The 13,915-nt window shown below is 31.7% G+C and overlaps 1 protein-coding gene across 5 annotated transcripts in view; it reads right to left on the reverse strand.

Moving 5' to 3' along the window:
• LOC118201308 (U3 small nucleolar RNA-associated protein 6 homolog) overlaps positions 1 to 13,915 on the reverse strand; it is a 62,934-nt gene that overhangs the window by 20,053 nt on the left and 28,966 nt on the right. For all 5 annotated transcript variants that reach the window (XM_085821115.1, XM_085821117.1, XM_085821120.1 and 2 more), the window contains 5 exons: positions 13,732 to 13,764; positions 13,602 to 13,643; positions 12,988 to 13,072; positions 8,825 to 8,906; positions 3,035 to 3,147 (listed from right to left, as the gene is read on the reverse strand). In XM_085821115.1, the coding sequence (XP_085677241.1) occupies positions 3,035 to 3,147; positions 8,825 to 8,906; positions 12,988 to 13,072; positions 13,602 to 13,643; positions 13,732 to 13,764 (355 nt within the window). The remainder of the gene's footprint in view (positions 1 to 3,034; positions 3,148 to 8,824; positions 8,907 to 12,987; positions 13,073 to 13,601; positions 13,644 to 13,731; positions 13,765 to 13,915) is intronic.

Consider the following 13,915-nt stretch of genomic DNA (forward strand, 5'->3'; position numbering starts at 1 on the left):
AACTGGAGAAAACTCAAATAAATTTGAAAGTTATAGAAAACAGTCAGAAAATATGATACTGAAAGAAAACATGATAATAAGGGAGAAATTTAATAAAGATAATGAAAGAAACTGGAATTTCATAATTCTGAAATGAACAATAAATCAAGAAATACGAATTTTTACAACTATCTAAAAACTTTAAAAAATACAAAACAGGGAAAAGATTAATTCTAAATTAACAACACAGAAAGTATACATTAAAAAATGAAAGCACTGCCGGCAACTTTGAAATTTATAGCTAATTTACCCCCCCCCCAAAATTATAATAAATGCACAAACTAATATGCAAATTTAAGGAAATGCTAGAATTTATATCTACACTTGATAAAACATCTATTTAATTATTTCCCCCTTTTAATTTTAATACCACACATTGATTTTCCAATGTTCTCAAATGAGTTTTTTTAATTATTAAACTGATGAAATTAGTCTTCCCCCCGAAACAAAAAAAAGCTAAGAATCATTAATTAAACTTGATTCTATATATTTCCACAGAAAAGACAAGGTATAAATTTCACCAAAGTTGTATAGTTTTACCATGTACACTCTTTTGCAAAAAAATTCAAAGCACCATTAAGGAAGTGGTTGTTTTTGATGAAACTGAATATGTGTATAGCACATCCATAGATAATAAAATGATTAAAACATCAAGGTCATAGTACCTGTTTACGGCTCACAATCACCCATTGAGTGTTCAAATTAGTAGTTGGTCGAACTGCCCCTGGCGGCAATGCGTGCTTGAATTCGTCGAGGCAAGGAGTGGTAGAGATACCTAATGTCATCCAGTGACACAGTCTGCCAGGCATTCATCAGTTGTTGCTCCAGATCTGCAATATTTTGTGGTGCCCGAATCCGGCGGCCTATTATGTCCCAGAAATGCTCGATTGGCGAAAGGTCTGGTGACCTTGCTGGCCAAGGAAGAGTATAAACTGCATGGAGACAGTCCAGAGATATGCGAGTGATATGCGACCTGGCATTATTCCTTTGGAAAATGGCCCCAGGATGATGTGCCATGAAGGGTAATGCAACCAACCACAGGATAGTATCAACATATCGTTGAGCTGTTAAAGATGTACGGAGGATGACTAAAGATGACCTGCTGTCATAAGAAATAGTGTCCCACACCATCACACCAGGGATTATGGCTGTACACCTTTGTTAAACAAAGGCTGGTTGGGACCGCTGGCCCCGTCCTCTCCAGGCACGAATACGGTGATCATCTGCTTCAAGAGTGAAGCGGGATTGATTGCTAAACACTATACAATGCCAGTCTGATGGCAGCCATGATGATCGGCTGCGACACCACTACAAACGACTCTGCCCATGTTGTGGGATCAAAGACAAATGTCTTCGTGGCCTCTGTGAGCATAACCCTGCCTCAGACAAGCATCATGAGATGGTGGACAGTGCCACAGGAGGTATAGATGTTTCTGTAGTGCCTTGAATAGTCAAGAATGATACCGATGGGCCGGTACGGGCCAGGGAACAATCATCATATCTTGCCTCGCATTTGTGATCCTTGGCCTTCCAGAGCCTTCATTTCATCGGCAATTTCCTTGTAGGAAACATTGCTGCCAACATCTTTGCACAGCAGTATCTGTACGCTGCAAGTGGCGGCCTATTGCTCGGTATGACCACCCAGCTTCATGCAACCCTACAATGAGATCACGTTCGAAGATGTTTACTAGTCTGCAAGGTCTTCGATATTGTTGTAATGGCATCTTTAGTTGCTTCTTTACGGAATTACAATGGCAGCAACAAAAAAGGATAAATTTTCCACCTTTGTTACTTATATTTTGTGAATTGCGCACTAGAAATTCGCAATTCCTGTTCATTTGCCTTAAAACTTTGAACATTTGCATGTTCAATCAAGATATTTTTGTATACCCAAATTAATTTCGTCATGATCGCAAAAGTCCTTCTTGGTGCTTCAATTTTTTTCCAAAAGAGTGTATATCTGTCCTATAAGAGACACCTAAACTACCAACAGCATATAAATTTAGATTAGATCAATGATTATCATCTGAATTTATTTTCTTGCATCTAGCAGCACTGCCTATAAAAGCATGAACTGAATCATGAACACACATCTACAGTTAAAAAATTTATTTTCTTGCATCCCACAAAGCTGCTTATAGAGGCATGTGCCAAATAACGGACAGAGGGGTGCAAGATGCCTTCCTGGAGGAACCCAAAACTTGCTAGTATTCATGTTACAAGTGGCAAAAACCATGAAAATCAACTACACAGCAACCTGTTAGCCTGTTACCAAATCTAGGTCAAGCTAGCAAATATCAGCCATTTTAATCACTTGGCCACTAGAGAGACTCTTAACCATATAATGGGTTGTTATGAAGCTATTGACACACACAAGTTTCCACAACATAGTAACTTCAGCATTAAGTCCTTCATGAATAAGGAATAAGGGATTATGGGATTCTCATAAGATAAGTAATTAAGGCTATAAAACCTGATAAATAAACTTCACTGCCAGGAGATTGGTTAGTATTTGTTCAATATTTGGAAATAAAACATTTTAAATACAGAATACAGTCAAATTGAAATATTTTAGTTTGATTTCAAAATTAAGATATTTTGAGAGTTATAAACATACTTAACAGTCTCACTTAGGTTAGAAGGTGGTATATTCATACAGAAGATTGTTATGATTATCAATATTGATTTTTTTAAAGTTCTTAAAAATATTTGTAACTTTTAGAGCAGGTTGACACAAGAAGCTCTGCATCAACATAAAGAAGCTATTTTTTTTTTCTCCCTTCTGTAGATGAGACAGGAAAAATCTTCCTTCTGGTTTAAGAGAGTAGTTATCTGTATTTTTAAATAGCAGTCAATGTACTGGAGTTTAAGATAATGCTAGAGGTTTGCAATGAGTTTTTCTGACGTACTATCAAAAAGATAGGACAGTCAAAAGTCTAATTTAACTCCTTAGTTTTATTAAAACATGTATCAAAATGATAATTAAATTTATTACTTTTCTTTAAGCCCATTTCTTTTCCTCTTTTAACTTCATTTTCAATGTATAACAACGGTCGTTTAGCAAGAGCATCTAATGTTTCTTCTTTGTCTGGATACCTTCTTTGAACACTTGAGAATATGTACATAATAATTATTAAAAACCTTTGACCAATGCAGAGCATTATAGTACAAATTTAAAAAATCATAATACAAAGACAAGTATTATAAGATAGCAAGTGTATAATTCAAAAGAAAGTAAATAAAAGTTCATTTAACTCAAATCACAAAATGCAGAGTCTTTAAAATGTTTAAATAGGATTTAATTAATAACACTTTTTAATGAGAAATCCAAATCTATAAAGGCACATCAAAACACTCGGGTGAAGAAATTGCATGGATTCAATAAAAACTGTAAGCAAAATGCACAGATATATAATTAATATTATTTAATTCCTAAACAAGGTTATTTACACAGCTTATAGATTTCAGGGTTGATCTTTACATTATGGTAACTTCGCGATATTTTGGCGAAAATTTGGCAACCAACTCTCCTACAGCAACCCTCTATTTTTTTTTCCCAGCCGCCATTTTGTCTTCACGAAGTAAAGACATGTTTCTTTTCTTTTTATCTACTGAACACTTCTTCCAACAATCTACTAGCCGAATTACACTTATGCTAGAAATTTTATCAAACAAAACTGCTTAATCATGACAAATATTCACTGCAAAATTGGGAAAAAAAGCACAATACCATACTCCTTACGCGTTTTTCAAAATAACACATACACATAAACCATGTACATGCCGACTTATTTTTACTTAAAAAAACATCCCAGAATTGCACAAAAATGGCATTGCGCACACTCTTCACTATATCCATGTACACCGCTTTTTTCTAATAAATTAGAAAAATTTCACGAAAATACATGACAATTTTCTCAATCTTTAAACCTGGTAAAAAGAACATATATGAAATTACCTGATCGCAAAAAAGTATTTACCCTTTCCAAATATGAACATTTCCACAGATAAAATAAATAAAATATCCAAAAACTTTTACCTCTAAATCATCTATTATATTATAAACGTCACCAACGAATTCATACCGCAACCATTACAAATACTTAGTGTCAGATATTTAAATTATTTCCATGCACGTTTACTTCAACTAAAACGTATACCAAATTCCTACAAACATAAAATTCACAAAATAACTATCATTTCATTAGAATATAATTTAATACAAAAACACAACTTAAAATATAAATGAGCACACATTAAATTAATAAAAATTACCTTACAATCCTAATTACTTTAAACTAAATCATTGCTAATAACAATTTTCCCAATAATACCAAATTCCTTTCCACCTTACATTTAGAACAATGCATAAAAATAATATCCTCAAATAATTAAAAATACTAACTTACCTAATCTTCTTCAGAATCTTGATTACGTGGCAGATACACTTTTCTAATTCATTCAATAAAATTATTGAAAGATTTTTTCTGCGAATTTTTCCTCCATACTTCCTCCGCTAAATAAAAAGCAAACTTCTCTTTATCACAATGCCTAAATACCCATTTCGAATTCACTTTAGTTAGGGCCATGGGATCCAAAAATTAACCAACACTGTTTCACAAAACACAGAATAAAGCTAAATAAAAAATTTCCAGATTTTTTCCCGATTTCCCCCCTTTTCCGCTTAAAGAACCGTAATTCGTCCATTAATATCACATGACATATCCCATGATCTCTCATTTCCTCACGCAAAATAATGCGTAATCGGAACTGAGTACTGCTCACATTATTACCAAAGTCCCAGGTAGTAACCTTTATCACCTCCAAAATGTCGCCAAACTACCAGTTACCATATTGTAAAGATCAACCGATTTCAGTTACCGTTAACTAATTTTTAGAGAAAATAACCTTCATATGATGAACAGCAACTAGATGGCAACTTAGGTCACACGTAAAACCAATCTGTTCCTATTAGATATAATTCCTAATAAATTTAATATTTTCAGAAGGAAATTTAAAACTTTGCTGATAATCCAGTGATGTTAATCAAAATTATTTTCTATTCGAAAACTGATGGGGACAAAAAAGGAAAGTACAGAGGATAAAATATAAAACTCTTACTGTTTCTACTTATGCATAGCATTTCTCAAAGATATGATTTGCATAGCATACTATTTTATTATCCTTTATGCCCGGTTACAGAATACAGCAATATCTTGCATAACATGACCTCAATCAGTCTGGATATACAACAGTCTGGTTTAAAAATTTTAAAACAAACTAAATTTTAATTGAGCAAAATAAAAATAAATTCTAAAAAATTAACACACACCATTTTTACTTCCTTGTATAAAGTAAAGGAAGTACTGTAATCATGAAAAATTCCACATACTATATTTCAATGAAAATATCCATTTCTGACTGCTATTGAATGCAATTTAAAGGTGTTTTCCTGTAATATTTGTACATATGGACAAAATAAAGGACTCATTTCACCACAAAAAATTATAAAACTGATTTAAAATGGATCCTTGCAATCTCACTGGCTCTGGAAAACCTCAAGATAAAGATAGTTTGTTTCTCTAAAGCAGTTATTCTAATCGATTCCAAAGCAGCCATCCAGGCTGTAGTTATAAATCATGACACAGATACCCAGATTATCTCAGAAATAAGACAAACCTTGAAATTTCTTTATAAACACAACAAAATAATCATTTTTCAATGGATCCCTTCACATGTAGGTATTGATGGTAAGGAATAGGCAGACTCACTAGCCAAGAGAGGAACACTGCCACAAGACAGCAAACCACTTCCTCCACAGTCACTTAAAAAGCATATTTTTGAGAAATTAATGGATACTCTTAAAAATCTGACCAGGCAGTAAAAATAACAGGCAAATCCTGGGCTAACATTCAAGACACATGAAAAAAGTTTTGCCAAAACCTCGGTAAAGAGGCTGTGGCAAACTTCAGACTGCAAACAGGTCATGATTGCAAGGCACTTGGCATCCTTCCATCTAGTATACACCAAATTTGCAATTCGGTCATCATGAATGCAGAGCATCTTTCTATATGCCCAGAACTAGATAAAGAGTCTCAGAAACACAGTGAGATAAGTAAACTATATTGGAATGCCATATTGGAATGCCAGAGCTTTCATGAACTTCTTATAAGGGTTACATTTCTTAAGTTCCTTTCTTTGTTACTTAACCCCTTAAGGACCCAGCGGGTGGAGAACGAAGCGCAGTCATGGGACATGAAAAAAATTACAAAATTTAAAGGAAAAAAAAAATCCTGTGGGTAATTAAATTCCAATTTAAAAATTCTGCTGTGTGTGAAATGATTCAAAACAACGATCGACATACAGTCCTACACTGTATATTTTGAACTCAAAATACGTTGTTTGCTTTTTTTTCCCTTGGTTTTAGTGCAGACAACGCATCTTGTCCTACCTTTATTACCTTTTCTGTCAACGTAAATTTTTGGAAAACGTCCTTGCCGCCTGCCCTGGGTAATTTAGTTTGAATTAGCAGACAAAACTCTTTCATGTTTCCTTTGCAGAAATCATTTTAATCACAATTTATAATATCTAGAACAGCGGTCATTTCATATGACTGCTGGGCTTTCTAGTTATATATAATTACATTATATGTAATTATATATATGTATAATGCCTGGGTCATTATATATAATGATCATTCAAGGCATTATATATAATGATCTATTAAATCAAGTAAGAAAAAAAATAAAGGCTAGCTCTTTCCTGAGAATACGAATGAATAAGACGTTGAGAAAGCTGATGGCTGATGGTCTTTCCCCTTCTGTAATAACATTGTAATATTACTTTCTAATTAAACAAGAAAGCTTATGTTAAATTTTATAATAAATGCAATAAAGGACAACTGGTCTTGAATTTTTCCATCACGAATGTTCGGCGACGTTACATCTGCTATAGTCAGCTCAATGCACTTTCCTAACAAAAAAAGCAAATAACATAAACGAAAACAAAGAGCTGGATACACTTACCCACATTCTAATAACAAAAAAAGCAAAAACAAACAAACAGAAATTCCTAACGAAATAAACAAAAACACCTGTGCCCTTTTAATTCAAAGACGCACTTATAAAGAGCTGTGATTCACAGTTTGTTTATACCAATAAATCTATCAAAACCAGATACCAATGCTACTACATAAAGGTCAAATGCATATGAACCAACTCATGTGAAAACAGTTACCATTTAGCTCCATCTACTGGATTTTAAAAATTCATATAAATCGTTCCATTTTAAAGTTACGTATATGGGACGCTGGGCTGGTAGGAGTAGAATCGTTGCGTCACGTATACGGGACGCTGGGCTGGTAGGAGTGGAGTCATTACGTCGCATATACAGGACGCTGATCCTGAACGGGTTAAATTTTTAACTTATTACTTTTGTTCCCATGTTCATTTATTCTTACTTTATAAATGTTTGTTCTTTTTTATTATTTATCATTGTTCTCGTGTGATACTTGAGCTGTTTTATACGTTTGGATTGATCTTTCCTATAAAGCCATAAGTAACAACAACAATTTTAAAAGGCAATCAATTCTTTCCCCCTTCTGGGAGGAGTAGGGGGTTTAATAGAATGAACTGAACTGCAGACGTAAAATCTATCTAGCTATATATATGTAAGAAAATATAATTTTAGAGATACTCATACAGAAGCATGAAAAAGAGAGTGACATAGCCTCACTATAACCTTGAAACTACATTTTCAAATGATACCCAAGATGAACCGGTACTTCTCTTCTACTTTATTGCACATAAAATAAATAAATAAATAAATAAATAAATAAATAAAAATTTTATGCAAATTTCATTTAAAAGATTTTTTTTATACTCTATCTGATAATGCAAACAATAAAGTTTTGAGATTTCCATTTTGTTCATTAAATGAAGATATGTGCATAAAATTTCAACATTAAAGAAAAAAAAAAAAAAAATCACTGCACCACACCGATATTGTCTTTCACAAACAGAGTATGTGAGTATGTATTTGACCTCCATAGTTTATCAGAAAGTAGGTAAAAAATTAATGACAAACACCACAATGGAGCTAAATAAAAGCTTATAATAATAATAAAGCATAATTCTTTCAGAAGCCATTCACTACTTCTAGTAACATCTGTAGAAACAGTAAACAATGTTAAAAAAGTAAAATGAATCAGCCAATCTGATTCATGTCCGTGACATCATTGTTTGCAGTATAAGTAAAGGGAAGGAAGAGAATGGCATTTTTGAATGTTTCCTAAAAACAAAACTCTTTCATGTTGCCTTTTCCTCCTCCTGCTAATCGCAGCTGTGCAAAGAAGTGCTGCATGTAAACAGGGCTTTATATATCTTTTTATCAAAATTTAAGCATAAACTCCAGGAGAGGGCTTTCTGGCAAGCAAATAAAAGTGTCACATTTCATAAACAACATCTTTTTTGAAGATAATTTTTCTAGTGATTGATTAGTTTACAAATGTCAAAAAAGAAGGGTTACATATATTACATATATGGAGCTTTCAATATCAATGGCAAACATTTTACAATCAGGAACTCTTCTACTGAGAAAGATATCTCAGTAGGTAATTCCATACATCAGTTTCAATAACACATTACATGAACAAAAAATTTTTGTTTTGGTATAATCTGCTATCTCTTAAAATATGGCTCAAGGATTTTAAAACATCTTTTAGATAATAAAATAGTTAAACATAAAACAGTATTCCATCACATAAAATAACAAATCTTATTCTTACTCTTCCAAAATATGGTCTACATGTCTGCTTGCAAAATCAAACTCTAATGCAATTTGAACGAATGATAAAGCAAAATTTACATCTGCAAAAGAAAAAACAAGAATATATGCAAAATTTATACAAAATAATATAGTAATTTAAGAAAACAAATTTAATTATATGTATAAAATCAAATAAAAAACATATACGAAAAATTTAAGAATGAAAGAAAATTTGACATAATTACATGCCCATCCCTCTTTTTTTTTAAAACTTTTTTTATATTAATTAATATAAAACATAGCATCAATATTTATATATTTAATACTTAACATTCTTAGCTGTATGATGAATATGTCAACACAGTTAACAAATACACTGATTAGTAAAGAGATTTGTACACAAGAAAAAGCTACAGTTCTGAGAAAAGGTTTGAAAAATTATACACCCATTTTTTTAATAAGTATTAATTAAAAATTCAGTGGTACACTGCACAAAAAAAAGGGGGACAGTTCTATATCTCTCATTTTACTCGGCCCCTTGACAAAATTTAACTTGCGCTTTTCATATTCCAAAAGCGCGACTTATTTATAAATAGCATTGTTCAAATGTACGTATTTTGACACAAAATCGGACATTTTCTGAATGGCAAGCCAATTTTTTTCCATATTTTGATCCTAGAACTCAAATTATGCCCAACTGCCATGTTTTGTAAAAATTGCAAGAGTAGTTTTTAAAAAATGACCTCTCAAAATTTTAGCTCCTCTATGTTAATTTAATTTGTTACATATTTATTAATCTCTCTTTTTTTATTATTAAACTTACTTGATTCCTTATTTCACATTTCGAAATTTAGGTTCACTCCAAATAAAATTCGCCCCTTTAATATGATTTATTTTTAAAATTTATATTTTTAAATAACTTTTACATATTTTTCAAAAAAATGTGAATTATAATCTATAAAATTTTTACCTAATTTTAAAGTAGATACGTTTCTAAGCATATTTGCAAAAAATTAAGAGTTTTTTATTCAAAATTTTCTAAGATATATGTGGATTTATATATTGGCATGTTTTGAAGTGTGGCATAGTTGTTATAATTGCTAACATAAATTTGGTTTATGCACTCTGTTAAAATTATTTGAAAGAAAGAACAATGACTTTTCCCTGCTCGTATACAATGAAAAAAAGGGGGAAGGGAAATAGGTTGCTATGAATTAAGAAGTTGACCAGGTGAATTATACTTGGTGCATACTGAAAAACATACACCAAGATAAAATTGTGAATTTCTCCGTAAATTTCGCTCCAAATTTGACAAAATAAAAATTTAGACATAATTTGAGACATAGAATTAATATATGGAAAAAAATTGGCATGTTATTTCAGAAAAGTCCAATTTGTGTCAAAATACATATATTGCAATTGAACTATGTTATATATATCTAATATATATTCTAAGTCTTTTCGGGGTATGAAAAATGCAGTTCGAATTTTGTCAATCGACCCAGCAGAACGGGAATTATAGCACTGTCCCCCCTATTTTTTTGCGCAGTGTACTTCAGTATATGGTATTAATCTGTTCCAGATCCTTGGATGTATATCAAACTAACATTTTGAATAAGAAATAAAGGGAAAATAATTAATCTAATAGAAAAATTTATTACTATTATTATAACACTTAAATACTAAAAGTGGGTGAAATATATTATACATAAATGAAGTACTACACATGATAAACATAAATGTTTTCCTCCTACCCAGATCAAATGCAATTTTTCAACTCAACTTGCTTTAACATTTCTGATCTTTTCTGACAAAGAAATTATTCAAGTTATTTTATTGTGATTAGTACCTCAAGTTCGGAATTATTTTAAGCTCAAAAATCCAAGAATGAAGGAAAGCTTGTTCCAATTAGACATTAAATTCCAGAACTGATGCATAGCAGATAAAACTCAAAAGATAAGCTACGGCCAGAGGCCAAATGAGTAAAGTTTAAGGACAACGCCTCAGCAAAGACCGCATTCTGGGCTGAAAACAAAACTAAAGAGAAAGAAAACCTGGTTTACTTGGTCAAAGGCCAATATTGCATTTAAAAAACAAAGACAAGCCTTAATACAAGCATGTATATTAAAATTTCCAGAAGGCGATGAAAATTTAGAAATTTCGGCAGATGCCTCTGACTATGCAGTGGGAGCTGTTCTTGTGCAGAATGGTCAACCAGTGGCCTATTTTAGTAAAATGCTTAATCCCATGCAGAGAAAATACAGAGCTACGGAGCAGGAAATGCTCACAGTCCTGCTAGCAGTACAAAAACTTAGAGTTTACTTTGGAAAGTTGATGATCACTATTTATTCAGATCATGTGGCCATACGGCATTTATATTTAGAAAAGAACTTATCACCCAGACTGTAGGCCCCTCAAGAATTTAACTTAATTATCAAACACACTCCAGGAAAGGAAAACACGGTGTGGCCAATGTGCCTTCAAGAATAAAGTTTCAGGAAGCAATACAGTCAAGTGCACTATGCTTTCAGTGAAAATACTCGACTTATGTGAGGGAGGCAATTACAGAAGAATTGAAGAGGTTCCAAATTTAAAAATATTTACTCTTACCTGAAGGATCTGGATCATTTGAACATCCAATCATTATGGCAATAAAAAAATAGAGCCAAGAACTATGACCTTATAGATAATCTGTTATTCTATTCGAAGACTACAAATCAAAATTATGAGCTTAGACCAGCTATTCCAGTGAGTTTAAGGTTAAATATCCTAAATAAATTATATGATTCCCTATTTTTGACAACCTGGAATTATAAAAACAACATGAGTTTTTGAAGTGGTGTATCCTTGCAGGTCACGTTGTTAACTTTGATTCTCTAGCAATTAGAATTATGTGGCATTGAGTTTTCTAGTCGTTAGGCTTGTTTCCATCGTCAGAGCCAGCTTATACAATAACATATGAAACTGTTACGCTATATATAACTTTTGAAGTTATTCATCACCTTTTGAGTTACTGTGCATTGGCTTTAAGCATAAGGTTGTGCTCACTTGAAAGTTTATTTCAGTTAATAAACAGTCCTCATCGTCAAATATATTTTAGGCAAGCAAGAGAATGTGACATTATAAAGCTACTTCTCTTTTTTACCACCATGGTGATCCTAATCATCCTAATAATACTTATCTTTTGTTACTTGATGCTTCTCATTCTTTTCTAAAACATGCTATTAATGAATCAAAAAAAAATCTCAAAGGTTTCAGATTTTAAATTACGCCCAAAGAGGCATTTTTTAACGTTCTGTATGTTACCTTTATTTAATAAATAACATGTTCTTTGCACTTAAACCATAAAATTCAGTTCAATAGCAATGTCGCAAAATAATTTTAAAATGAGCATATCTTTAGAATTTCTGAAACACAGTTCCGTGCACTGGAGATTAAAAGTCCCCCCCCCATAGAGAGTTGTCATTGCTCGCTTTAAAATCGTTGAGTTTGTTACTCAAAAATCCGTCAAAGTTTTACAAAATATGAAATCGATAATAAAACAAATTCCAAATTCAGTCTTATGCATGCCCATATTCGTAGGATGATTACGTCATTCAAAATTCGTTGGCTCTATGTACCGTTGTTTTATCACAATGCGAGAACTATACATACATTTATTCAGATTTGTTGTTATTTAATCTCTTCAAATATAATGCAGGACTCTAACATTTGGTGGTACCAATTTGAAAAGTGAAACGGATATTTATAGCAATTCTACGCAAAATCGCAAAACGAAAACAATAGTCCTTCAGGGACAAAGCTCCTTTGGACTTGGGGGGGGGGAGGAACTTTAAAATCTCCTGCTTGCTGAATAGTAGAATGATGCTCATGAGCAGTTGTAGAATCATCTCAAAAAAGGCAAACAAGCTTAGTGGCGCACACAGTTGTGACTTGTCAAAATTAAGTCATGTATTAAACAAAAATTTTTGTGTCCAAACAAGAGGTATACTAAGTTGGATGTATTTCAAAAAAGATGTACATAGAGGAAGAATCACAGTTAATTTTTTTCCTTTTAACATTTAAAAATATTATTACAAACATGTACTCCCATTTTGAGTCTTTAATATAAATAATTAATGCATATATTTAAAAATATTATTTAAGACTGTGGAAAACAAGTATTTTTTTTTTTTTTTTTACCTTCAATTTCTTCAACTGCATTATCATATACAACATTAACAATGCTTCCATCTAAAACAGCATCATGTTCATTGGTTTCCAGATCCTGAATAACACATTGAATAAATAAATAAATTAATAATTCCCAATGGAACTTCCGAATTAACAATGAAGTTTAAATTCTGAAGATACATAAGTTCAGTATAAAAACTGATTACTTATCTCATAATAATCAGAAATAAACATCACATATACAAAACAGACAAAATTTAAAATTTTAGAGTTCTGGATGTTTCATATATTAATCCTCTGACATAGATTATTTTTTGTGATGTCGGTAAGAACATATATGTATGAGCATCTTAAAATATGTCAAAGAAATTAAGGCAATATATTAAAAGTACATAAATACAGGTATAAAATATCAGGGGCATTTTGACATTAAAAAAATCAAGAAAATAATTTTTTCTCATGGTAGTTTTGTGAAAATTTATGCCTTCTTAGTAAAAACCCAGGTCAGTCAAAAGGTTAAAATGTGGAGATTCATTATATAAAAGAAAAAGTCATAAGAAAAAATATTCTTTACAAGTAACATCATTATCATAAATTTTTTGTTTGTTCAAAGCAATTTTTACCTTCATCTTGTGTAACTGTAGTACTTCTCGGCGCTTCTGAATCTAAAGGGAAAAAATATGCAGGTTAGAAAAATTAAAACTAAAAAATAGAATTCTAATTTACAGTCTAAAATTATTGTAAAATACTTACCAAATCTATATACATCAATTCCATTCTGAAATACTGCAAATTAAAACATGAAAACAAATTAATAGTGAAATAAGACAGAAAACATATGGGGTAGTTATACATATGACAGAAATATTTTTAAATAGCACACATTATCTTATTTTACATGTGAATTATATGAATAACCTAACCTACGATGCAAGTC

Source organism: Stegodyphus dumicola, chromosome 7 (assembly GCF_044657685.1).
Source record: "Stegodyphus dumicola isolate Sdum_Otavi_A_Nest chromosome 7, ASM4465768v1".
NCBI classification, from domain to species: Eukaryota; Metazoa; Arthropoda; class Arachnida; order Araneae; family Eresidae; genus Stegodyphus; species Stegodyphus dumicola.